This window comes from Cydia splendana, chromosome 22 (genome assembly GCF_910591565.1).
Source record: "Cydia splendana chromosome 22, ilCydSple1.2, whole genome shotgun sequence".
Classification (NCBI taxonomy): domain Eukaryota; kingdom Metazoa; phylum Arthropoda; class Insecta; order Lepidoptera; family Tortricidae; genus Cydia; species Cydia splendana.
In genome coordinates, this window is record NC_085981.1 from 1181892 (window position 1) to 1209161 (window position 27270).

The 27270-nt window shown below is 41.6% G+C and overlaps 1 protein-coding gene across 1 annotated transcript in view; it reads right to left on the bottom strand.

Moving 5' to 3' along the window:
* LOC134801650 (serine/threonine-protein kinase Wnk-like) overlaps positions 1-27270 on the bottom strand; it is a 73317-nt gene that overhangs the window by 4112 nt on the left and 41935 nt on the right. The window contains 25 exon segments of the mRNA XM_063774269.1: positions 617-727; positions 1050-1127; positions 3834-3946; positions 4493-4654; positions 5543-5686; positions 6949-7017; positions 8429-8538; positions 8922-9076; positions 9579-10177; positions 11069-11336; positions 11904-12047; positions 12411-12515; positions 12939-13042; positions 15256-15478; positions 15920-16184; positions 16935-17134; positions 17588-17728; positions 18310-18477; positions 18947-19081; positions 19590-19733; positions 19735-19944; positions 20136-20357; positions 21028-21202; positions 21445-21536; positions 21981-22077. Of these exon segments, the coding sequence (XP_063630339.1) occupies positions 617-727; positions 1050-1127; positions 3834-3946; positions 4493-4654; positions 5543-5686; positions 6949-7017; positions 8429-8538; positions 8922-9076; positions 9579-10177; positions 11069-11336; positions 11904-12047; positions 12411-12515; positions 12939-13042; positions 15256-15478; positions 15920-16184; positions 16935-17134; positions 17588-17728; positions 18310-18477; positions 18947-19081; positions 19590-19733; positions 19735-19944; positions 20136-20357; positions 21028-21202; positions 21445-21536; positions 21981-22077 (4234 nt within the window).

Here is a 27270-nt window from a genome sequence, read left to right on the forward strand (position 1 = left end):
CACTCAACAATAGCTCTACAGACAGTATTTAAAAATAGCACTCAAATGGGTTAATATGTTTGGATGTTACGATATCACAGACAGACACATAAATACACGTTTTACCTATTCTTATAAACACCCCATTCGCGTCGGTGAGAACTAAAACACACTCAACTTGTCAGTAGAAAAATGCGCGAAATTCAAATTTCCTACGGGAGATCAACCCTTTGCGTCTACATTTTTAAATTGCTCGCCATTTTCTACTGACAAAGTAGCTGTGGCAGAGTATACATAAATAGATATCTTGAAATTAAAATAAACAACATTCAGCTAGAAATATCGCCTTTTTTTTTAAGTAGCCGACATCAAGCCTCTTGCCCGAGTCATTTTTTTTCTGACGAGAGATTTTTAGCTGCCAAGCGGACCCCAGGCTCCCATGAGCCGTGGCAAAATACCGGGATGACGCGAGGAAGATTTTGCCCGAGAATTTAACCCTTTGAACGCCACGCACGAGTGTGCAGCGCATCATCATAAACCTTGTTAGATTCGAAGGTCGCTTTAAGCTTTAGCCACGCGCGTCAGTTGATGTCTGCGGCGGTTAAAAGGTTAAGTGAAGTGAAAATGAGAATAGTACCTTGGGCGGCGGCTGCTTGTAGTGCAGCGAGATCTTGCTGAGCTCGTGGTCCAGCTCCGCCAGCCCCGCCACGTGCCGCTTGTGCGCCTCCGCTCCCGCTCCCGCTTCCACCTGCACAATACCGACCAGTTATAATCTGTACCGAGGTGGTGGAGCGCAGTTCAAAAATGTGTTATTCGCACCTGTCGTGAAATCGTAAAATGGTAAATAAGAGTATCCTCTAAGGCCCAAGGTCCTACCTAAAGTACTTATTCAGTTCGATGAAACTTAAATCATATTCAATTGGAATAGAGTCGCATTTGTTTTGTTTCGTTAAATTTTCAAACAAAACCAAAATCAACTCTATTCCCTGCACTATAGGTTCAAATTCCAGTGACAAATTCTGAATTTTGCATTTGTATGGCTGGGCCTTACTTAGGGAGGGTATAGTTACCTTATGCGGTTGCTGCATGCGGTGCGTGGGCGAGAGGGCCGGGCTGTACTCGACGGGGGACTGCGGCGACACCGGGCCCTGACAAATACACTGATACCTTATACACAATACATTTTAAACCGTAACCCTTAGTTAAATTTTGTCTCGTTCTAACACAAATACAATGGAGACAAAAGATTATCAACAACAAAGATTATCCTTGTTAGCCTTGACAGACGTTTATCGGCATTTTCATTTTAAATTGTACTTTAAAGCGCGACTTAAGTATTGTTTAAGTGTGGGATAGAAGAAGAAGAAGGGTATCCAATATGTATTTGAGTCTCACATTTTGCTTATTGGGAGAGTGAGACGCATACATTGGACCAAGAAATTGAACAGGTGGAATACGTCTTACTGTTACCCTCCTGACGAAATGTATGGGGTTTGACATTTGACCGTCAGTTTCGTGACCATTGCTAACCGCCCGTAAATGGTACAGTTAAGTGAAAACGCCCTTATGAATAAAGCCCTCAGTTACTAGTTTTAAAAATGTATCATGTATGTGTTTCATGTGTTTTTTTTTGTTTTTCTTATGCTCCAGATACAATTTCTTCCAGACATACCATATTAAGTCTTCAGAGTTAAATTTCAGCCTTCTACGACGTAATACTATAGTTCGTTTTTTTAGCATTAGAAAGAAGGTAAGCGATCTTGACAAGTCTTTTAATTGAAAAATGCTTTTTAAAAATCAGTAACTATTACTTATGAAAGCAGAAGAATATAAATGATCGTATTAGATAAGATAAGATATCGTTTATTTGCGTGAATTATGGTAGCTAACAGATGTTACATAGTTTTTATAGGTCACGACATAATTCAGCCGAAAATGACGGCATGCAAATATTACAGCCTTAAACACTAATTATCAAGCTTGCAAATTATACCATTAAGACATTTATACACATTTGGAGTTGGATTTGCATTTGGAATGCCCACATAAAATAAATAATAATAGAAGCAATGTCAAGTTAAAAAAAAATTAAATTAAAAATTAATAACAATTGTCAACATGCACAAAACAAAATGAAAATAAATTTATTCAACATGCATTCAGGTAAGTAAATTATTTACATTTATGTACAACACATCATTCTTATCTAATATTTGTTAAATCTGCAGTTACTAGTTTCGAGGAAGTCTGTAACGGAATAGAAACACTGTTCCGTTAACCAGCGCTGCAGAGTTTTACAAAACCTATTATAACATAAGTCGGTAATTTCTCTCGGTATGCTATTATAGATCAAGGTCGCCATGTAGTCACAGTTTTTACGATATAGTTGTAGTTTAGGAGCAGGCATTGTCAGTGCTACATGTGTTTCCGATCGTTTGTTGGTGTTGTCATTTAAATTAAATAGTGATAAGTTTCCTTTAACTAGTTTGGCAATTTCAAAAATATACATAGCAGGCAACGTTAGAAACTTATTTTTAGTAAATAGCTCTTTACAAGAATCTGTATTATTCAAGCCCCAAATCGCTCTCAGACATTTTTTCTGTGCTATGAAGACTCTATTTACATTAGACGAATTCCCCCATAATACAATTCCATACCGAATCTGAGAACACACGTATGCATGATACACAATAATTGCAGTTTCCACTGACGTGGTTCTCCTAATTGTTCTTAAAGCATATATAAATTTATACATTTTTTTGCAAAGCATATCTACATGTGTATTCCAAGTTATATATTTATCTAAAAATATTCCCAGGAAGTTCGTACTGTCAACCTCCTCAATTTGCTCATTAGCATGCGCTATCTTTAAAGTTATTTCTTTGGCCTGTTTTGTTGAAAATTGTAGATTCATATATGTTACATATTTGCCGTGACTGTTTTGTTGAAAATTGTAGATTCATATATGTTACATATTTGCCGTGACTCATTTTTAAAACGTGTTTGTAAATAAAAAAGACATATCAAGATTGTTTACCTTATTTCTAATGCTAAACGAACTATAAGGGCAAAGATAATTTAATATAGAGGCGGATTTTCGAAGTTATTTTTGTAGCCACAGTAAATTAACTGCCATCTTTCGACACATGATTAAAACTTTTAGAACACCGTGAAAATGGCGACACTTTTTGACATTTAACAAATTTAACACATATAAGTGAAATAATTAGGATCAAAGTCAAATGGCGTTCTAAAAGTTTTAATCATGTGTCGAAAGATGGCATATTTACCGTGGCTAAAAAAATTACTTTGACAACCCGCCTCTATATCAAATTCTCTTTGCTAAGGATAACTAAGCTAGGCCAAAAAATTATAATTTTATTCAGCCGAGCTGCTGGAGTGCGGTACAACTCCATTACCTTTATCCTTTGGAGAACAAAATAAATATTCTTTATACTATAAACAATGGTATCGTCTTGGGTCGTCCCATTCGTTTTTCGTCAAGTTCTTAAATTAGTACTATTCTGCTTTCGTCACCCATTCTACATTCGTCACAATCGTCGGTGGCTTTCAATGTAGAATGCGTGACGAAAGGGGCTGTCCATAAATTACGTCATCGATTTTTGACGATTTTTGACCCCCCCCCCCCCCTATAATCATCCAAAAATCATGCTTCAAATGACCCCATTTCCTCCTACTTCATGCTACCGTCATCCGATGTCCAGACCCCCCCCCCCCCTAATTTGAAATGACGTAATTTATGAATAGCCCCAAAGCAGAATAGGACTAATTTAAGAACTTGACGAAAAACGAATGGGACGACCCAAGACGATACCTTAACAATAGGTACTCACGCTGTTGGAGATGGAGGCGAGCTTGTGTTGCAAAGTCATCATGTACTCGCTGTAGGAGTGCGGCTTGTTGGGCGTGCTGGGCTGCGACGAGCCCTGCGACCCCGTCGCCAGACCTGCACACCGATACATAAGTCTATTAAAGACCCTTATAGCTTGTACGCAAAATTACTTAAAGTTAAAAAAACTGGACAAGTGCGAGTCGGACTCGCCTACCGAGGGTTCCGTACTTTTTAGTATGTATTTGTTGTTATAGCGGCAACAAAAATATCTATCACGGTTCATGAGATACAGCCTGGGGACCGATAGACAGACGGACAGTGGAGTCTTAGTAATAGGGTCCTGTTTTTACGGAACCCTAAAAACTGTAATTTTTTATGTCTAATAACACAATGAGGAGCCAACGGAGCATCAGCTGACATTCACGAAGCATCATGATACATCTGCCTTAACCATTTTACGAAGATCTTGTTCATAAAAGTGGTGCTGGCTCACAGTCCAAAATTAACTCCTCGAGTCCGATGCGATATCACATGGGAAGAAAAGTTTACTTAAATAAACTTTTTAGGTTCCAAATTTTGATATTGTCTCTGGCTGTGACTTAAGATGTTAAGACAGTAGTATTAGTAGAACAGTAGGCGGACTGTAGTGTGTACACCTACCTTGCAAGTCCTCCTGGATCCTGCGCTGCGCGGAGCAGGCGCGCGCCCGCTGCAGGGTGTTGAGCGGCGCCACGAGGCCGAGGCCGGCGCCGCTGAGGCCGAGGCCTGGCCCGCCGAGGCCCAAGTTCTGACCGCTCAAACCTAGGTTCTGGCCCGCTAGACCTGTCAAACATTTTCAGGGTCATCAAAACACACACATGACACATTGTGTGTTCGATTTCATCACAAAACTTTTGACGCTATTTGGTTTCGTTATCTAAAAGCAGTTTTCTTCATTAAAGTTTCTAATCTGTCAACGAAAATGTTATGTTTAACTAAGCATATCGGCAGGATTTTGAAGAGCAAATGCCGCTTTAGGTAATGGCTGTCTAAAGCGGACTTTACATCTATAATTGAGTCGCTTAACTTCAAACTCGGGTAAATCCATCTGTCAAATTATGCGATTTTGGTATTAAGAAAAGGTAATAGGGTAGATATTTGCTGAGAGGGTCGAATGGATTTACCCGAGTTTGAAGTTAAGCGACACAATTGTTAGAGTACTTGCTAACTCTAACATTTACTTGATGAATATCTTGATAGTAATTTGGAACACGAAAGACGATTTCTTGAGATAAACTTGATTTATTTTAACTTGATAGGTGTGCACACTTATAGAATAGCGAACGTGAATATATTGTGAATGAATAGGTACTTATTGACTAATTACGAAACTTTTATATAAAACTAAATGCTGATGGGGCAAATGAACAATAATATGATGGATGTGCAATTTACTTGTACAATAATGTAAGGCAGAATCTGTCTAGACTAGAGTATCAACCTTCGTGCATTCGGACAAGGTTACCGATGACGCGCTGCACACGATAGGCGCCGTTCACAGGGAGTAATGCCCTTATTCATAAAACTTTACGGGTCTGATTTAGTTAAATTACGTTTTATCCCTTTCTTACAAATACATAAGTCAAAAAATGACAGATAAAGACAAACGATTATTAGCTAATAGAGGTTTGTAGTGGGTTGAGTAAGGGGGTTAGTTGGATATGTACAGACCCAGATTCTGGCGGTTCTGCGCCATGAGGTTCTGGTTGAGCGCGAGCGGCGGCAGCAGCGGAGCCCCGAGGCCCAGCCCCACCAGCCCGGGCGCCAGCGGCATCCCGCCGCCCAGCCCGCCCGCACCCAGGGCTTGCTGTTGGGCTGCAATGTTTATGTCATCTAAAAATGTTGTTGATTTGACAAAATACAAGGGCTTGAATACTTCACGTATTCCTGATTATAAGTTGTTCAGCTTGTTTAAAAAAAATTGAAGTGCAGGATTAGGACATTAAACGGAGCTTTGATGACATTGCTGGCGACTGAAGAATTTATTTAGAAACTATACGATGAATAATTCCCGTATAAATTACTATAAAAATTCAATTTTAGGCTTTTGAACGCGAAACGGCGCATCCATTTGCCGTGCCCCTGACGGCACGGGGGTAAAATTTAGTTTAGTGAATAAATAATGCCAACCTAAAAGTGGGGTGTTTTTCAGTAGATTTTCATCAAAAAACGATCGACGTCAAATGCCGTCTTTGGCGTCGTTGTCACGATTTTGCGTTGACGTCAATTGCCGTCTGTGGCGTTCAAAAGGTCAATTTTAGTTTATTAAAATATCAAAAAGGGAGTATTAGACAAAGATTTACGACTATGAAATTGAACTAAATGATGTCATTGTATATTCCCTAAAACGAAACTATTTTACAGACGAACGCCAGTCAGATCCACACAGACCGGGCCGCCTCGCAAGGAAATTGCAGCGAAGAGCAGTTCAGTCTGTAAAAACGCGCCTCGCCCGAGGCGTTCCTACTTATATTAGGTCATTACCTATGAAATTGGCGTTTTGTCCGGAGAATTTCAACGAAACACGAATTTCCATACAATTAATTTTGCGGATATTTTTTTGATGGCTAATTCAAACCAAACAAAATTTTTCCAGTAATTTTTGACACCTTTAAGGTATGTTTTCAATATCTCCATTTCTTGAAAATTGGTACCATTAGAAAAATATAAGTAATTTTAATACTCGAACCGACAGCACATGAAAAGACCTATTTTCAAGGCTTAATTCTGAACACTTAACAATAAAAAATAACAATTAATTGTATGTAAAATCGTTGTTTATTGAGTGCACTGTAGTTTTATTGTAATTGTGTATGTACTTTTGTAAAAAAAAAAAACTAGGATCAGACTTATATCTATGAACAAAAACGCCAATTTCATAGGTAAGGACCTAATAGTTGCTGCGCGAGCATTTGCCTCGAGCGAGGCGCGTTTTTACACGCCGAACTGCTCCGCGCGGCAATGTCCTTGAGAGGCGACTTGTTCGATTGAGCAATCTAATCACTAAACTAAGTGGATTTAAGTATGTTATATGCCAGCTAGCGACAGGATAGAGCAGAGATGTGACATGAACTTACCGTAGAGGTCGTTGGCGGTGGCGAGCATGGGCTGGTAGGCGGGGTAGGGCGACAGGCGCTGCGACAACGCTGAACAAACGTGCGGTTAGTCACTCACGTGCCACACAGAGTAATAGGGTACAGGGTATCAGAGGGCCGGTTCATAGGCAAGGGACAGGGAAACACGTCAGGTTTATGATAATCATGGTTATAACTAAAGTGATTGGGTTCTAAATTCTAAATTATGACTTAGCAGAGGCTCTAAGGGCCACCCCACACTAGCGTCTCCCGAGCGTCGGTGTCTAGTCAACTCTAAACGGCTCGGCCACGACATCGAGCGACTTGCGACGGCGGGAGCGATAACCATAGGTTGGAGCGTGACACAACGATCGGACCTTTCGCTCCAACCTATGGTTATCGCTCCCGCCGTCGCAAGTCGCTCGATGTCGTGGCCGAGCCGTATGGCTGCAGCTAGACGGAACGCAACTGCGCGGCGACGCAATTTACTTTGACTAGACGCCAACGCTCAAAATACGCTAGTATGGGATGTCTCTAAGATTACTTGTTAACGTCGTCAGGTCGATTCGAGGGTAGATTGAAAACTATAAACACTATCATCATATTCATGCGGAAAAGGTTGAGACACAGAATAAGTTGTAGATCGAAAACACACTGCTACAATCAGTGGATAATTTTTATTGTTGTATCTTAACAACTTACAAAGACTATCTATATAGAGATCGATGTGCATTAAATGGATAGGTAAAGCGTCATCTCTAGTGAAATGACAACTAGAACGATAGATAAAGATAATGCACTCGTCACAGGGTAAACCCATTTATTGACAGAAATAGACATGAGCACTACAAACCATGTGAAAAGGATTTTAACAGAAAGATGAAAAGTGGATACAATATAAGGTTTACCCTGCTTAATGGCTTATTCAAGGATAAATCAAAAACTTGTATTTTGTGCCGAGATATCCTTGTGCGCTTTGTTGGTTTTTGCGCGTTAAGGGTCTGCCACCTAGTGGTCTAAATCGGCAAATTGACATTGATACTTCTTGTACTGTACGCTACAACAATCCACTATACAAATTTTCCTATTTTTTTATTATCATACCCCAAACTTTTCATACACTTTTCATCGGGTAGTTACACAAATCTCTGTTTCGACATTTTGATGGGACATCAGTTAGCCGCGACCACACACGTCGGTAAATAAAGGTAATAAAATAAATTCGCGATAGACCCAGTAAATAAATGTGTTCAAAAGGCAAAAGTTTTAAATTTGTCATAGAATTTTAAATGCAAATAGAGAAATGGATTGTCAAGTCCTAAGGTTATTAGCAGCACAAAAGCCCTTTTCTTGGCGTAAAGTGTCAATCTGATGTCATGAAGTTTGTTTTAGGCCACAAGATGGCAGATCCCCTGCATCCTATTGAGTAAGCCATGTACAGAGCTATGGTGTGCTTTACAAAGTGTAGATATGGAGTAGTTACCAGGCTGCGTGTTGTTGAGGAGCGAGTTGTGCAGCATGAGATCGGGCTGCGGGTAGGCCGGCTGGTTCAACAGCCCCAGCAGGTTCGGCCCTGACAGGTTCTGCTGTTGGCTGCGGAAACAAGGCAGGTTACTTCACAGTGTCAAGTGTGGGGAAACAGCAACATTGTTGGAGAACGTGACGCTATTCGTGGCGTCTGCCGTCAGCTGAAGATCAATACTTAAGGGATGTCACACTGTATGGGAATTCGGCAATATTTCTTGTTTCAATCCTACATATTATGAGATCAATTAATTATACCAGAATAATCTGTGAAAGGAACATGTAGGTCATAGTGATCGACTTTTACTGTTGGTTATACCCTGAAATCCTGAAAAATAAAATGTATAAAACATTGAAAATACCAGATCTTTTACGTGATTTCGGGGTTCGTCTCACAGACAAAGTGGTTCAGGTGGAGTTTGGCAAGTAACTTACAATACTTCAACACTCACTTCATGATGTTCTGTTTGAGTAGCATCCGCTGTATGTTCTCGGCGTTAGGGTACGAGTCCACCGGCTGCGTAGGGAAGGACAGGCGGTTCGTCAACTGCTCCTGTTGGCTCAGGCCGGCGTTTAGACCGAGCTCTCCGGCCATTGGTGTGCCCACCTAATAGATAAATAAATATTGTATTAACGTGGCGTGTAACGTAATTACTAGAATCTTCTTTGCACCGATTTGGCAAGCCACAAGAAGACTTGCTTGGTCTCTGCTACCGAAACTATAAATGTTGAATATATAAAAAAATATAAGAATTACAACTTTCAACACGTGCATAGTTTAGTATATAATGGCTTGTACTTGTTACTTAAGACAGAATAAACCTATATTTAGTATGAACGAGTTCTCCTTTAACGCCCCACCTCACATGGCGACCTTGCCCTGCCTGCTCTGAGATTTTGGCCCTTGCCAACAAGCATTACTTTACTCGATTATTTTCATCATAACTCCTATAGATAGGTCATTCCCAAAAGTTCTAAGGATTTCTTTAACTTCAGCAGTAAATAAAATAAAACTTTTCGCTCCTTATCTTAACCGGACGAACTTAAATATGTCTTACAAAATTGTTACATGTTAACGAAGTATTTGCAATCGTATACAAACAACTCACTTGACTCAGCCCCAGCAGCGGCGTATCCGTCGCGATCTGCAGCGGCGTCGTCAAGTTCGGCTGCAGCGTATTTAACAGCGGACTAATGTTCTGGAACGCCGGCAGCGGCTGCGGAATACTCTGTATCGTCGGCATAGGGGCGGGAATCGTCTGCACCGGCGCTGGTATACTGCTAGGTACGTTTGGTATACTATTCGGTATACTATTAGGTATACTATCGGGTATGCTACTAGTCGGCGCGCTACTCAATTCCTGTGGCCTGTGATCTGTTAAAGTCTGCGGCGCGTGCGAAAGCTGCGGCACCGAGTACTGATGCGTAGGAACGAATTCTGTCTGCGGGTCTTTATCAAGGCCGTTGACTTCAGGCTTAGGCTCTTTAGCGACCTCGGAGTATAACTTCTGGTCGGGTTTGTCGGGGTCGGCGCCGGCGGGGCGCGGCACGACGGGGCTGACGACGAAGCGCGAGATCTTGCGCGCCGGCACGGCGGCGGCGGGCTTGCTGTCGGCGGGCTTGCTGTCGGCGGGCTTGCTGTCGGCGGGGTGAGATTCTGAGGCGGCGCGGTCGGTAGCCAAGGACCCGCCGTCCGATTGATTGGAACCTAGAGGAAATACATGTTACAATTAAGAGCATGAACTTTTTGAAAACATTCGTTTTTCCACCGATATGAACAGTTATGCAAGTGTTGTATTTTATTACAACATACATTTGAACATTTAAATTTAAAGAGAACTAGTGATCCGCCCGGCTTTGTACGGGTTAACATATTATACACCTGAATCTTCCTCGAGAGTCACAGCCATATTCGAACTTTAAGATACGACAAATAATAGATATGGAAACGATATGTATCGGATATGTCAGTGTCAAACAAGTGTCAAAAGTGAGGTTTCTTCAAACAAAAACGTCACTTTTGACACTTGTTTGACGTATCTTAAAGTTCGAATATGGCTGTTAGTCTATTGATAAGTGAAAATTGCATGAAAATCCGTTCAGTAGTTTTTAGATGTGGCAATATAATGAAGTACTAACTGCTATTAAAATTACTATTACTTTCTACTTTTAGTGCTCATTGTTTTTACACGGCGGCCCAAAAAAAGAATGCATTGTTTTTGTCTCACTGAGATTGGCTCACAGGACTTCTGCACATAATATCGTACCGACTGCGCCAGTTACGTACATTATAGCTCAGAGGTTGAAAATGTTAAGGAGGGTTAAAACCTAAATTTATAATTAAAATGGGATAGCCAAACTAAGCGCAATAAGGCCGGAGCCCACTGCCGCGCACGTTACGTACACGACCCACGTTCCTATACAAAATTTCGAGGGCTTGCCCACGGTTTGTATTAAAACGTGGGCCGTGTACATAGCGTGCGCAGCAGTGGGGCTCCGGCCTAATTGTCACCGGAGGAGAGAGGGCAGGTCTATCAGTATTGACCGCAGTGGTACTAAATTGAAAAGTGTTTGTAAGAGCCGTCAACAAATGGCATACCTATAGACGAGGCGGTGCTGATTTTCCTTGCAATATTGTCTATGTGGCTGGGCTTGGGCGGCGGCTCGTGGTCGTGCGGCTCGGGTGCTGGCGGGGCGGGCAGGCCGCCCGCAGCGGGCGGGGCAGGCGCGGCCACGGGCGGGTCGAGCGCGAGGTCGGCGAGCGGCAGGTGGTCGGCGCTGGCGGTGGGCGTGGTGCACTCCGAGTTGTCCTGGTTCGAGTCCGTCAGGTTCTCCTCGCGCTCCGTCGTCTCGCTGTCGTAGTCAGTCTGATAACAAAACGATTACCCCCTTATTCATAAAACTTTACGGACCTGATTTTGTTAATAATTCATAATTCATTTATTTATTGCTTTTGTGGGTTTACAATATTTAGTTTAAATTATGTTTTATCCCTTTCTTACAAATACATAAGTCAAAATGACAGATAAAGACAAACGATTCATAGTTAATTCAGGCCAATAGCGCTATAAGCCATTAAAATGATAAATCCTATACCTCGTTTTCAAACCCCAAAAAAAAGTCAGTTTGTTCTACCGATTTGACATTTTAGTACTTGGTACAAAAATAAAATCAAGATTTAACTATCATATCAGATCAGAATTTGCTTTGATGTTTTACAACAGTTGGCAGTTGGTTGTTGGAGTCAACAATTGGCGAGAGGTCGCATAGGACCGAGAAAAGTGCTGCTGTCTTGTGTCAGAGGCCAAGTCTCATTTTGGGTCGCTGAGCCAACGGAGTAAGTAATGTAAGATACATTCACTGTCGCAAAAACAGAATCCTAAACGTAACAAGAGTTTAGTTGAATCCCAAGCGTAACTATGGTTGTTACCTACCTTATCTAGCTGCAGGCGGAGTGCAGAGTGTTGCGGGTTGAGCACGGGAGTACACCCCGGGTTGGTGACCAGCTGCTGCACAATGTCCTTTATCAACTCCATAAACGTCATCGCCTGCCAATCCGGCAGCAGATTGTTCGACACCTGGATAAAGTACACAAATAGACAAATGGTTTTTAATCCCTCAACTTCCAGCACTTTGAAATGTCGAATACCTCAAATTCCCATCGTTTTTGACTTCTCATCGCATCATCGCCATCATCGTAAGAATATATGACAGTTTATATCAGGCAGTTCATGCGATATAAAAATATTAAAAAATCTCAATTAGCACGATTATTACTAATTGTTTACTTAAAAATGTTACTACATATAGTGTCTATTTTAGAATCTCATGCTTACTTCTGCAGCGTTCTTTCCAATCCAAAAATAAAAGTATGTTTAGGATAAAATGTGACCCAGAGTTGTTAAATTTACCATAAATTGCGAGATTCCTGCAGTACTCACCAGATTGGTGGCGATCTCGTCGGGGTTGACGTCGGTGACGTCGAACTTGAACGTCACCGTTTTGGACTTGGATTCCAGCTGGCATTCCACGTTCGTCTCGTTCACCTGAACACATCGTTATTTCCTTATTACTTACACTAAAAGAAGTTATAAATGTGGCACGACTTTAGGTCGATTTAAAGACATCGGTTGTCGATTTGGCAATGTTTTTTTTTATTCTACGTATTTGTGGAATCATCACTCAAAATGAATTGGAAAGTTTGTTATTTCGTTGTAATATGTTTTTGTTAGGTACTTCTAAAGTCTTTCACACAGCATGACATCGGAATTAGCAAGCCGTTTTGCACTGAGCCCATATTTTTAATCGAAATCTTTGAAAGAGAGGGAGGTGTTCGTAGTCAGGTTAGTTTTTATACATTTTGCTTCTTTTATCAATGGCACTAAGTCATATATGTAGACCTCGTAATATAACAAATGCGATTAGAAAGCATTATTTAATTTAAAGTGGAAGTATATGAAAAGTCTCACCTCTAGCACGGTAAGCTTGGGCAGCTTGTCCTTCTCTCTCGAGCGCTTCTTCGAGCCGCGGGACTTCTTGTCGCCCGTTATTGGAGATGGAATCGCTGTACCCGCTGAAATTCATTATTACCATTATATATGTTTTTTTATGAACTTTTTATGAAAGAAATATGTATGGACGAAGTAAGAACGGCTGTGAGAAGTATGAAAAATGGGAAATCTGTAGGACCAGATGATATACCAGGAGAGGTATGGAAGTTACTGCGTGAGGATGGATGTAAGTGGCTGACTTTGTTCTTCAATAAGTTGTTGCATGAAGAAACCATTCCCGACGAATGGTGCGACAGTTTGCTGGTGCCCATTTTTAAAAACAAAGGGGATGTACAGGAATGCAACAACTATAGAGGAATAAAACTCATGTCACATAGCATGAAAGTATGGGAAAAAGTGATAGAGAGACGCCTGAGAGATGAGAGTGATATAACACAAAACCAGTTCGGGTTTATGCCGGGGAGAGGTACAACAGACGCCATCTTTGCACTTCGCCATCTGTGCGAAAAATACAGACATGCCAAAAAGAACCTGCATATGGTGTTTGTTGACCTCGAAAAAGCATACGACCGAGTACCCCCAGAGGTTTTGTGGTGGGCTCTGAAAGAGAAATGCGTGCCTGGGAAGTATGTAGAGCTAATCCGGTCAATGTACAACCGATGTTGTACACGCGTCCGGTCAGCTGCTGGCACCACCGACAAGTTCAGTGTCACGGTAGGCTTGCACCAGGGATCGGCTTTAAGCCCTTACCTCTTCCTGCTTGTTATGGACGCTCTGTCGTCGGACATACAGGAGGAGGCACCCTGGTGTATGCTGTTTGCCGATGACATTGTGCTTGTTGGTGAAAACGAACTCGAGGTGCAGAGCAGACTTGAGAAATGGCGGCAAAAATTGGAGAATGTTGGCCTGAAGATCAGCAGATCTAAAACAGAACACATGTTCTGCGATTTTGGCGGTCTCTCCAGTTTTGCTGCCATAGAACTCGACGGCGTTACATTGCCGGTCTGCTCCGACTTTAAGTACCTCGGTTCGCTCGTACAGTGCGATGGCGATATTGACCGTGACGTGAAAAACCGGATTAGCACAGGATGGATGAAATGGCGACAGGTCACGGGAACCATTTGCGACGCCCGAATGCCTCTTCGGTTGAAGGGTAAAATTTATAAATCAGTCATAAGACCTGTCGTCATGTATGGATCAGAGTGTTGGGCCCTAAAGGTGACGGATGAAAAGAGATTGCATGTAGCGGAGATGCGAATGTTAAGATGGATGTGTGGCGTGACGAGAATGGATAGGATAAGAAATGAGTATATAAGAGGAAGCCTGAAAGTTGCACCCATAACAGAAAAAGTAAGGGCAAATCGCCTAGCGTAGTACGGGCATGTGATGCGGAGGGATGAAAGTCATGTGACGAGAAAGGTATTACGAATGAATGTGGAGGGAAGTACGAGGAAAGGAAAACCGAGGAAAAGGTGGATGGACTGTGTGAGAGATGATATGAAACGAACGCAAGTGAATGATGAAATGACGGGCGACAGAGAGGTGTGGAAGAGAAAGACATGCTGCGCCGACCCCAAGTGAATGGGACAAGGGCAAGAGAATGATATGTTTTTTTATACAGTTACATGATAACAGCGTTATTTTATAGTTTTCACAACGTGAACGACAAAGAATGAATGATGAATATATTAAACTGTTTAGACGATAACGGTTTCACACACTTGAATTTTTAGTCGCTATTGGCGCCGCGAGCAATCGAGGCTGAAGAAGGACCCCCGAAGGGCCCGAAACATGTCGCCAATAGCGACTAAAAATTCAAATGAGTGAAACCGTTGTCGTCTCAACAGTTTAAAATATGTCTCACGAAGGTTTAATATCGATGAATATATTTCTGTTGGTTTCATCACGCATCGGTGGTATAAAGCGATGTCCGAGTCTTCGAGCGACCTCGCTTTCTTGCGAGGCCCAAAGCAGATTTCCTTAGAGCTGAGCAAGGACACGAATCAATGTTCAAGTCTGATAAAACAGCGAGGCCGATGGCAGAGCTTCGTATAAGCCCTGCAGATCGTAAAGCGATCCATTTAAGCACGCTTTTATGCGAGCAGAGCAGAGATCGGACACGAACCAAAGTTCACTATGGTTACACCTGTTAAATCGCGAGGCCGAAGGAATGTTCGAAGTGTCTTAATGCGGCACCCTTTCATACTCGCAAGACAAGCTACAGGAGAGAAGATCACATGAAAGATTGAACAAGCATGTGTTATACAAGTCTCACCTTCCTGGGTGTCCTGCTTCTCCTCCACAGAGGCGAGGTCAGGCTGGCGTATGGCGGCCTCATGAGTGGCTCCCGAGGGGAACTCCGACAGCGGCGTGTGGAATTGTTCTTTATTGCTGCCATTGCCTGATCCGTTCTCTGGTTCTGACAGGTTTAAAGCTTGGGGCGCTTCGGAGACAGCTGGTCGAACTTCTTGAGGCAACGAGTTCGGGATCGTCAGCTCCTACAACAATTCAGTTAGTAAATATACACTAAAAGAAAAAATTAAGCAATCTTTTATTCATTGAAAGCGGTTTCTCTGTTCCTAGTCGCTTTTCGCTACATACGGTTTTTCCCATGTTATCGGCTACGCTCGTAGCCGTAGCGCGTAGCTCGCGCTGGCATTAAATGTGTTAACCTCGTGAGTCTAAATGTACATTAAAATGTAATTTGAACCTTAGCTTAAAGTAGTATTTCTTTTGTTTCATTGCGTTTTAAAACAAACGAAAATCGTTCCAATTTACTTATAGAACAAGGTTTAAATTGCAAATCGGAAAACTTTCTACGGTGAGTTTACGAGGTTAAATTTATACGCAGCATTCTGTTATTAACAAATCTTTCTTAAAGATTGCTGTTAAGAGTACTTTAAATCGCATTCTGAAATGTTTACTCAATAAAGACATACCTGTGGCAATGATTGTGGTACAGAATTTTGCACCGTCTGCGGCACCGAACTCTGCACCGTTTGTGGCACAGTACTTTGCACCGACTGCGGCACACTGGGCGCCAACTGCGCGACCTGTTCCACTTGTTGTTCCATCTGGTTCTGGTAGTGCATGACGTTGTGGATGGGCTGGGACTGGGCGGGCTGGTACATCTGCAGCGGGTTCGTGGCGTAATTCTGCACCGGGGTGCCTTCATGACTAGATATCTGCCGGTCGCCCGCAAGGCTGTAATACAACGTAATATTTATTGTCTCAACATGTTTAGAGAATATGGTATTTAATAAATACAAAACGGGTAGTAAATTAGAGTTAAAATAAAACCGGGCAAGTGCGAGTCGGACTCGCGCACGAAGGGTTCCGTACCATAATGCAAAAAAAAAAACAAAAAAAAAGCAAAAAAAAACGGTCACCCATCCCGACGTTGTTTAACTTTGGTCAAAAATCACGTTTGTTGTATGGGAGCCCCATTTAAATCTTTATTTTATTCTGTTTTTAGTATTTGTTGTTATAGCGGCAACAGAAATACATCATCTGTGAAAATTTCAACTGTCTAGCTATCACGGTTCGTGAGATACAGCCTGGTGACAGACGGACGGACGGACGGACGGACGGACAGCGAAGTCTTAGTAATAGGGTCCCGTTTTACCCTTTGGGTACGGAACCCTAAAAAGGAAACTACCCTTCCTGATTAACTGTTAGTATATCTACAATACTAGAGTTTGTTTCCCCACTTCCCACCTCACATGGCGACCCCGCCACCACAACCTACCTAAAGTTCATCATGTTGTGAGGCAGCGACTGCCCCTGCATCTGGTGCATCTGGTGGTACTCCTCAGGTTTCTGCATTTGCTGCAGCTCATAAATGCCGCTTGTATTAGACTATACTTTTTCTAACTGTTAGTATATCTACAATACTATCTAGAGTTTGTTTCCCCACTTCCCACCTCACATAGCGACCCCGCCACCACAACCTACCTAAAGTTCATCATATTGTGAGGCAGCGACTGCCCCTGCATCTGGTGCATCTGGTGGTACTCCTCAGGCTTCTGCATCTGCTGCAGCTCCAAATACTGGTTGTAGTGATCCACCGACATCTGCGTTTGGAGGGGTTTTTGGTATTCGTTGACTAGTTGATCGTGCACGTCCGCGGAGCTGATCTGGCTTTGTTCAGAGCACTGGAAATCAAAAGAATTGCTTAATAGTTAGATACAGTGAGTTGTAATCATGCTATGCGTGATATGATAGGCAAAGGCCGAAGCAATTAGTGCCTTCGTGAGAAGCCGAAGGTCGTACAGCAAGAGGAAAGGTTGTACTTCCATTTCGACGAAAAATGATTCGTCTAATATCATTTCTCAACCAAATTATCGCAAAAGCATATGCGAAGGATACATATGCGATATACTATGCCATTTTATGGTTCGCCAAATATAAATTACTGAAATATAGTTTGTGAAGTGATAATATGTGATAAAATGTTCACTGATACATGAACCGCAGAAAAGATAAAAGAGATAAGTGTAATAAAATGCGAACCGATGGGCCGAAAGCTCAATGATGTTATTCAAGGAACCCTAAAGGGTCGAAGGCTCAGAGCTGCCATTGCAGATGTTACAGTAGTAGGGTTTTACCTGTCGCTGGTACATGGGCCTCTGCGCTCGCAGCATCTCCTCGACCCTGAGCTGCTGCTGCCCCATGAGCTGCTGTTTTTGAGCGTACAGCGCCAGGTTCTGCTGGTCGAGGAGGTTCTGCTGCGATTGCAGTTGCAGTTCCTGAAATTTAATGAATAACGTTAATTTAAAATGTCCATAATATTATTTATGGTATTATGGTATGTGAATGAAAAGTTTGTACACCACCTGTTTTGTACCCTTATTTATGCAAATAAATATTTTTGATTGATTTGATTGATTGGTCAAACGTAAAATAACAATATATTGAAAAGATATTGTAAGAGTGCGTAGAGAAAATAAATTGTAAGAGTTTGAGAAACAATAGGGTTGAAACACTGACTCGTAAAATCAGTTACTTTCTTTCGACAATTAAAAAGCCACAATTGAATTTATGTATGAAACACAGAACAAGAGACGTCACGGTCAAGTTATCTACTCTTTATACTTTGTCCAATTTAAAAGACATTGTGTCAAAAAATAACTTCTGTCTACGTTTTTCTAATAATTTTCTAGTACTTTATGGTGTGATATATGTAATTAATTTTAATCACAGTCAACATCCCCATTGTGACCCAGAGAAAAAAAATAGATTTTCCAAGTTGGCGGAAGTTTCCTAAGGTCAACGTGACATGGTTTGGACATAAAATTGGCCCTATTTTTGACCTGCACGTCACACCGACCTGCTGCGCGAGGTACTGCTGCTGCTGGAGGGTGCGGATGTGCTGGGGGGAGAGCGTCTGTCCCGGGACCTGGAGCTGCTGGTGCGTCATCATCTGCTGCTGGAGGGCCAGCTGTTGCTGGGCCACCATGTGCTTCTGCATATTGAGCTGCTGCTGCGCCTGGTTCACCTGGAAGTCATGAGGTTTTAGAAATTTAGCGACGTTGGAGATGTTATAATACCTATTAGTCATATAGCGTCTCCGTTTCAGCTTGGTCTAATTTGCTTTCTCAGTCTATTCTCGTGAAGCTATGTGAGCAGGTTCGATAATTCAGGGCAATTTGGGGAACAGCCGCTACAAGCTTTTACACCGCTTCCAACTCTTGCGTTTGTACTAATACTTCACTTACAGAAGGTCGGTAGACTGTGTCTGAGGGTGGTATTCCACCTGTGCAATGTCAGTGCGTCTCACTCTCTTATTAAAGCAAAATTTGAGACGCAATACAAATTGGACAGACATTGGATAGGTGGAATACCACCCTGAGCCAAGCGAGGTCTTCTCCACATTGATCTAATATGGTTTTTTAAACTTTAATTAGAAATTTGCAAAATGGCGGAGTTATAGAGCCACTAATGAATATATGTAAGAGCAATATTACCTGTTGTTGAGCCTGTGCGACCTGTTGGCTCTGCGCTAGGATGTTGGGGTCCACCTGGAGGATATTCTGGGGGATGTACTGCGCCTGCTGGTACAGCTGGTTCTGTTGCATTTGCAGCATCTGCTCTTGTTGTTGCTGTAAAAAGCAAAAACAGAAGTTAAAATTTTGCAGAAGTAAGATTAAACTGTGCAGCCAAAAGGATTATGGACCTGAATTTTCAGTAGTCTAAAATTACAAACAATAGATGACACGATGTATGAGCAAGTAGGTTGATGTAAGTATCTCGCTCGTTTCTGCTGAACAGGCCTTTTAACCACTTCGACATCCGGCCGCTCAAAAGACCACACACCATGGTCTTAAGGATTTGCAACTGTTTTATTGCTGACACTAGTGGTTACTGTGGAGTCTCAAGACAGGATAGAACGACACATCTCATTCAGAAGGAGATCTGACCAGTCTCCAGACTCAATACTTGAAACCCGATTACCCGATACTTGAAGGGTATCGGGGCGCTAGATGATCTGAGCCCAAACATCCTCCAGGTTCCGAAGCTTAGTGGACTAGCCAAGTGGTCACTATTGGTAGTTGTTATTGAGCGCAGTATCACCTGGAAGCGGTCGCAACCCATGGACAGTGTACAAACCTGCTGCAGCTCGTCTTGCTGCTGCGGCTGCTGCTCCGACTCTGACTCCTTGCGAGCTTGAAGACTATCGGGCCGCTGGATGACCTGCGCCAGCACGTTTTGAAGGTTCTGGAGCGAGGGGTCTAGCTGGTAGGGGGCTACTGACCTGCTGTAGCTCCTCCTGTGGCTGCGGCTGCTGCTCAGACTCCGACTCCTTGCGAGCTTGAAGACTATCAGGCCGCTGGATGATCTGCGCCAGCACGTTCTGGAGGTTCTGGAGCGAGGGGTCCAGCTGGTTGGGGGCTACGGCTGGAGGTGCGATGAAGTTCTCTTGTGTTAGCTGTTCTTCCAGCTGCTTCTGCTGGATGGCCACCGCCTGCAACAAGTTGTATTAGAATTATTGGTGCTTTTGATTTGCAACATTGCTGATACTTTGAAATTATACTTAAAAATGTGAACACCAAAATGTGTCCATGTGCAATCTCTAAATCAGAAAGTGGATGCCTAAGGTGATACGCGTTCTTGGAAATGTCTACTACTGCAAGACCTGGAGGTTGTCTCACACACCTGCTGAGCTATGATGTTCTGCTGCTGCTGTATAATGTGCTGCTGCAACGCCTGGTGCTGGTTGCTGATCTCATTGGCGATGCACTGCTGGCTGAGCAGGCTGTTCTGCTGCGGGTCCAACTGCTGGGTTTCTAGTTGTTGCGTCTGCTCCAACATCTGTTGCTGATTTCGAAGATTCTGCTCCATCAGGGCTTGCTGTTTCATGTTCTGTTCTAGCAAAACCTGGAGGTAAAAAGAACTGTTAAGATATATTTATGATGATATGATTATGGATGTAACTGACGCTTTACCTGTCGAAAACTATAAAATTTAGCAGGTTGGAATGTGGACCAATTCTTCATGACAGATGCTCATGAATTCACTAATTGATTTCATCATACCTGTTGTTTATGCAGCTGTTCCTATTGATAGCATGCGTCAAAATATTGTGATTTAGGTGCGTTATAATAATTCTAACATACTAAAAACGTGAAAAAGCGCCAACATTTGCATTTTTTTTTTGGATTGAGTACTCTCAATTGTGGATCACAGAAAAATGCAACCAATAAAGGTATCACTGTACCTGCTGGTTCTGCAGCTGTTTGTGTGCAGCTGCTGCCAGATTACTGCTCACTGAACTGATGGAATCGTTGCTGCGACCGCTGGGACTGCTGTAACCTCTAATATACCTGCTGTGCAACGTATCCACCAGCTCAAGGTTGCTCAGCGTGCTATAGAAAGAGCTTTGCTGTGAGTTTATCTTACCAAGGTTACCGACATAGCTCAGTGAATTAGCAAGATGAAGTTGCAATAACGTTCTGGAGTGGAGGTGACGAGAATCGCGTGGCGCGCTGTAGCTGGATGGGGCAAGTGAGTCCTGCAGTGGACTGGCCAAGATGACATTGATGGATACCTGCTGGTGCTGCAACAGCTGGTGCGGGGGAGGGGCGTTCGCGGCGGGGGAGAGGCGCGCCTGCTGCCGCAGGTTGTGCTGCAGCAGCTGCATCGCCTCCTCGCTATACTGCTGCTGGAATTGCTGCTGGAACAGCTGCTGCTGCGCTTGGAGGAGCTGGGATTGCTGGTCTAACCTGGAATATACATTTTTGTTAATCGTTCTTCCTAAGGGAAGTTAGTGTCGTCAGCTAAAGCTGGTTGCATGAAGTTCTTATGTAAAGTAAAAATTTAATAATAAATTACTTATAGATCGACCTAAACCGCCTGAGTTTAGTGGTAGACCTATTCGCTACGTGCACGACAGTCACGCCACCTACTATCTAATCGCTTTACTATACACCTTCGCACATAGCCAATAGAAAATGTTAAGTCTTACTGCACGGCCGCTAAAGGTTGAGATCCGACGCCGTTTAAAAGTCCAGATGTTACTTCTACAGGGCCAACTTGTTGGTTCTGGATCATTTTAACCTGGAATGAATTCATACATTGACAATTCTGGTCTATATCTAACTTTCAAGTCCTTGAATACGCCGGCACGCTGCACATAATCAATTCATACATTTTTAAACTTGCATTCTAACTAACTACCCCTTGGAATTTCATAGTTTGAGCACGAGTGCGCTACGACAGCATCTCGTGGGCGAGATAGACAAACCGACTTTTCCCAACTGTATCAATTAGAAAGGGGCAGGTAGTCTCGCGTGCGAGATACAGACGCGACGCATATTTAATAACTTACAGGAAAATTTTACTTTTTTGTAACGGTTTTTGGTTCAAAACTCTTTTTTCGTGGGCAATAAGCTTAACCATTAATAAGTGCGATAATTGCATTCGGAATAACTAAAATAAAGTCCTTACTTACTGTAAGTTATCTAGTACCAAGTCCGAGAAGCCTAAATAATCCGCACCTACCTGCCTTAACTGCTGCTCTAATAACATTTGTTGCTGTCTGTCCTGCTCTATCAGCTGCTGGTTGAATAGCATCTGGGTCTTCTTCTCACTCCTCTCCCTGGGAACAAACATCATTCTTAATTAATTCTTATCAAGCACATACTTCTGCAAACGATACTTTGCACTTTGCTTCATTGCTTTTTGGAGTCATTCGCGATAAACAGCCGTCTTATCTTTTTGAAAAACTTAAGTTTTCGAAAGGTCATGTACGAGGTGTTCTCAATCTTAACGTTACGCAACACAGTACGCCCGTTTTTAGTGGCAGCTTCCGATATGCTGCAACGAAGTGTTGGAACAATTTACCGCCACCAATCAGAAACTGCAAATCCGTTACCTCTTTTAAGTAAACCTAAAAAAGTATTTACTCGCACCCCAACAAAGTTTATAAGTAAGCGGACATATTCCAAAAGAAATACATATTTTTGAACTATGAGAAATATATGTGATCTCTCTCTCCTTCTTTCTTACACGTGTTCTGTCTTGTTCTGTTTCTGTATTAGTTTTAGTTTTATTTTTGGGTGCCCTGAAACCCAGCGCCATGTCTTACAGACACTGCTTATGCTGAGCGGCATCCTATTTGGTGTACGTTTCTTTACTTATTTAATTTGCTGAACCTAATATATGTTTTTACGCCAAATAAATATTTTCTATTTCTATAATACTTCGGACCAAGACTTAACCCTTTAACCATTTGACATTCCTTTCTAGTCATTCGATTTCGAACCGTAGTTCTTATGAGATGCGTTTTTGTTTTAAGTATGATGGCAAAGTATCCCATATAACCATTCCAGTCGCAGAATCACAAAGTGGTAACTAAATGTCAGATGTGTCGTAACAGAGTCCACACAATGTGTCTAGAATTGTTTCGAAACAAAGTGTCGTCGCCGTGTCTACACTTTTCCGTAACAAGGTGTCGACACATTTGTGTGCACTTTGTGTGCGGTTTGCGACTAAATCTGACAGCAAATTTGTGACAGCAAATGTCAATATCTCTTGAAAACCAAGGTTTGTCAAACTACTATTAGTGTCTCGTGTGCTCGTAATTCTAGTAAGTCATCATGGGCAATGCAAATGATAATAATCGACCGAAACCATATAAACACCCAACACCCGTCAACCTTTTACAGAAAAGTTTTTAAAGAAATTGAATAAGCTACTTAGGTCAGGCAACGAATGCTCCAAAAGTTGTAGAGGGAAATGCTCGGAACACAATTTTTGACTCCGTAAGTCGGTTTGACAAGTTAGGAGGTGAACATATCAAAAGTCCCCGGTCGTAGCCCTTGAGCGGGGGGGAGAGAGGGGGCTTTGAAGGTCCCATTTTCCCGTTTTTCGATTATATCTCGGAAACTATGCATCTCAGCGACATGGCCACTTATACAAAATGAAAGTTAATTTAATTTGTTACAAGTTTATTCAGTCAATTTTTTCGATATGTTGAATAGTTTTTGAGATATCCGCTCTTGAAAGTTTATTTAGGGCTCTCAATTTTATCTTGATATATCTATATCAGTGAAGGTGCTAGGCCGTGTTTGGTATCGTTTTCGTATAAATCTGGGGTGCTGAATCCATTTAAGATATCACATTGACACCATTCCACAAAATAAAAATACATTTTTTTAGGGTTCCGTACCTCAAAAGGAAAAAACGGAACCCTTATAGGATCACTCGTGCGTCTGTATGTATGTCCGTCTGAATACACAAAATAGTTCCTTACCTATAGATGACAGGAAAACCTATTAGAAATGTGCAGTCAAGCGCGAGTCGGACTTAATGTACGGAACCCTTAATACGCGAGTCCGACTCGCACTTGGCCGGTTTTTTTGAAACTCTTCTTGACGCTTAACCGCTGAACCGATTTCGTTGAAATTTGGTATAGAAATAGTTTGCGTCCCGGAACAGGACATAGGATAGATCTTATAACCAAAATCATCTTTTGAAGGTGTGAAAAGTGGCGTGGAAATTTGTACGGGAAATCAATAACCGCTGAACCGATTTATATGAAATTTGGGATGGTCTACATCTTTGATTTAGTTAAAAATTATGAAAAAACATGACTTCAAACCTAAACTTAAACAGTATTAACTTCAAGAAGTCAATTCTGAATTCCCCCCTACACCTCATTTCACACCTTTAAAGGATGATTTTTGAGATAACTTATTATATCCTGTCTCGGGACTCAAAATATATGTGTACCAAATTTAAATTAAAACTGTTCAGCAGTTTAAGCGTGAAGAGGAGTTTAAAAGAAAGTATTTTAATAAGTTTATATGTTTTTACTTCGGAATGGTGTCAATGTGATACATTAACTAAATTTGGTACTGCGAATTTATACGAAAACGATACCAAACATGGCCTTGTAGCTTTACTGTTGTAGAAGTCAAAATAAAATTGAGAGCCCTAAATTCTTATTACTTGGCCAAACTTGTGTAGAAGGAAAAGGTAAAATAAAAGTCTTCGGCAGGAATATAAGACACAATTTTTTTTTTTTTTGCGTTACTATTTCATTCATCAAATATAAACATACCTTGATTATACTATTCTAGTGAGATCCTCATAGATAAACAAAAACATTTACTTAAAAAATTACAAGGTCGAAATGTCACGGAACTTGTGAGAGTAATATGTGAAAAATATAAACTTTTATGACAAAAAAATCTGGACACAATTTAAGAATCACCCAATTGCGTCGAGGAATCATCTGTATTTTTGCTTGTTTCATTACCTATTTGCTTCTTTTTTGTCCTTTGTATTCTGTAGCAATTTGTTAGATCTGAAAATAAAGATAACTTGCGTCGTCACGGATGTCGATTTATAGGTTTTAGGGAGTGCAGAATTCGAAAACGATGATCATTTTATAATCCAAGATGGCGGCTACGTATTTTGTCATAAAAGTGGAATCCAAAATAGTCATCATTTTCGAAATCTGCGCTCCCTAAAACCTATAAAACGACATCCATGACGACTTTTATGACATAGTGCATGGCCGCCATCTTGGAATCCAAAATAGTCATCATTTTCGAAATCTGCGCCCCCTAAAACCTATAAAACGATATCCATGACGACTTTTATGACATAGTGCATTGCCGCCATTTTTAAATTGAAAATGATATCATTTTCGAAATCTGCGCCCCCCAAAACCTATAAAACGACACCCATGACGACTTTTATGACATAGTGCATGGCCGCCATTTTGGATTCCAAAATGGTCATCATTTTCGAAAGCGGGGCCCCCTAAAACCTATAAAACGACATACATGACGACTTTTATGACATAGTGCATGGCCGCCATCTTGGAATCCAAAATGGTCATCATTTTCGAAATCTGCGCCTCCTAAAACCTATAAAACGACACCCATGACGACTTTTATGACATAGTGCATGCCGCCATTTTGGAATCCAAAATGGTTATCATTTTCTAAATCTGCGCCCCCCCAAAACCTATAAAACGACACCCATGACGACTTTTATGACATAGTGCATGGCCGCCATTTTGGATTTCAAAATGGTCATCATTTTCTAAATCGGGGCCCCCTAAAACCTATAAAACGACATCCATGACGACTTTTATGACATAGTGCATGGCCGCCATCTTGGAATCCAAAATGGTTATCATTTTCGAAATCTGCGCCCCCTAAAACCTATAAAACGACACCCAAGACGACTTTTATGGCATAGTGCATGGCCGCCATTTTGGATTCCAAAATGGTCATCATTTTCAAAATTGGGGCCCCCTAAAACGTATAAAACGACATCCATGACGACTTTTATGACACAGTGCATGGCCGCCATTTCGGATTCCAAAATGGTCATTATTTTCGAAATCGGCACTCCCTAAAACCTATATATCGACACCCATCTCGACTTTTATGACAAAGTGTTTTGCTACCATCTGCATGCAAGACATTTCTATTATTTTTACGTACAAAAATGGCCCCCTGTCAACTTTCAATCGAGATTTAATCGATAATTTATTCGATTAATATTCAGATTAATTCAATTTCAATCTATGTTAGGTCGACTAAACTAATCGCGATTAAAATTTGAGAATTAACTTTTTTTATTCCATTAATTAGTCGAATAAACAGTTAATCGATTAATGCCCATCTCTGACCACGGCATTTTTACACTTTGAGAATATCTGAAAACAAATCAACACAAGGAGCCATTTTGCAAATCCAGTAACATACCAGTAACTTTGTTATTACTTTTGACAGCGCGTGTCATGTGTCAACACAGAGTCGACACAAAGTCGAAACATTGCAACTACTTTGTGACTGCAATATTTCTCAGCCTTAAACCATATTTATACATCATAATTAACAAGTTTCGTAGTATGTAAAGCGTTATTTCTGTTATTTAAGTATAGTATACGCATCGAAGTACTAAAAATGCTTCAAATAATATAGTTATGAACACAGGCACTGAGAAGTAAACAATTTCATTTCCGGCTAAACTAAAACAATGTGGTGGCGCGTTGATTATATTACACTTAGTTTATCAAATCACTCGAGCAGTTTAATTCCCCATAATAATTTAAGTCATATTGTAATATAAATGCAAACAATATATAATTACGTCTTGTAATCCGTTTTAGAGATGGCGTATTAATGTCACTTATTTTTATTTAAGTATTTTTCCATCTGACAGTTTCCATTTGACAGGAACAAAATGAACGAATGAACGAATGATTTTGGCATAAAGTAGTCGCAAACCCGAAACAATGTGTGCACACGGCGACCACACTTTATGTCACTTTGTGTCATGTGTCGACCCTTCCCCATTTCTGGTAACTGTGTCGACACGGCGACGACTCTGCGACTGGAATTGTGACCGAAACAGACGGTGTCGACACAAGATGTGTCAACACCGCGTCGTAACGGCGACTGGAAATGGTTGTATGGGATGTTGCCGCTACGGACTAAAGGGTTAATGTAGTACAACTTTTGAGGACCTTTTGTTTTTCAGTCTGTCTGTGTTGAAGCGCTGGTGGCCTAGCGGTAATAGCGTGCGACTTTCAATCCGGAGGTCGCGGGTTCAAACCCCGGCTCATACCAATGAGTTTTTCGGAACTTATGTATGTACGAAATATCATTTGATATTTGCCAGTCGCTTTTCGGTGAAGGAAAACTTCGTGAGGAAACCGGACTAATCCCAATAAGGCCTAGTTTCCCCTCTGGGTTGGAAGGTCAGATGGCAGTCGCTTCCGTAAAAACTAGTGCTTACGTCAAATCATGGGATTAGTTGTCAAGCG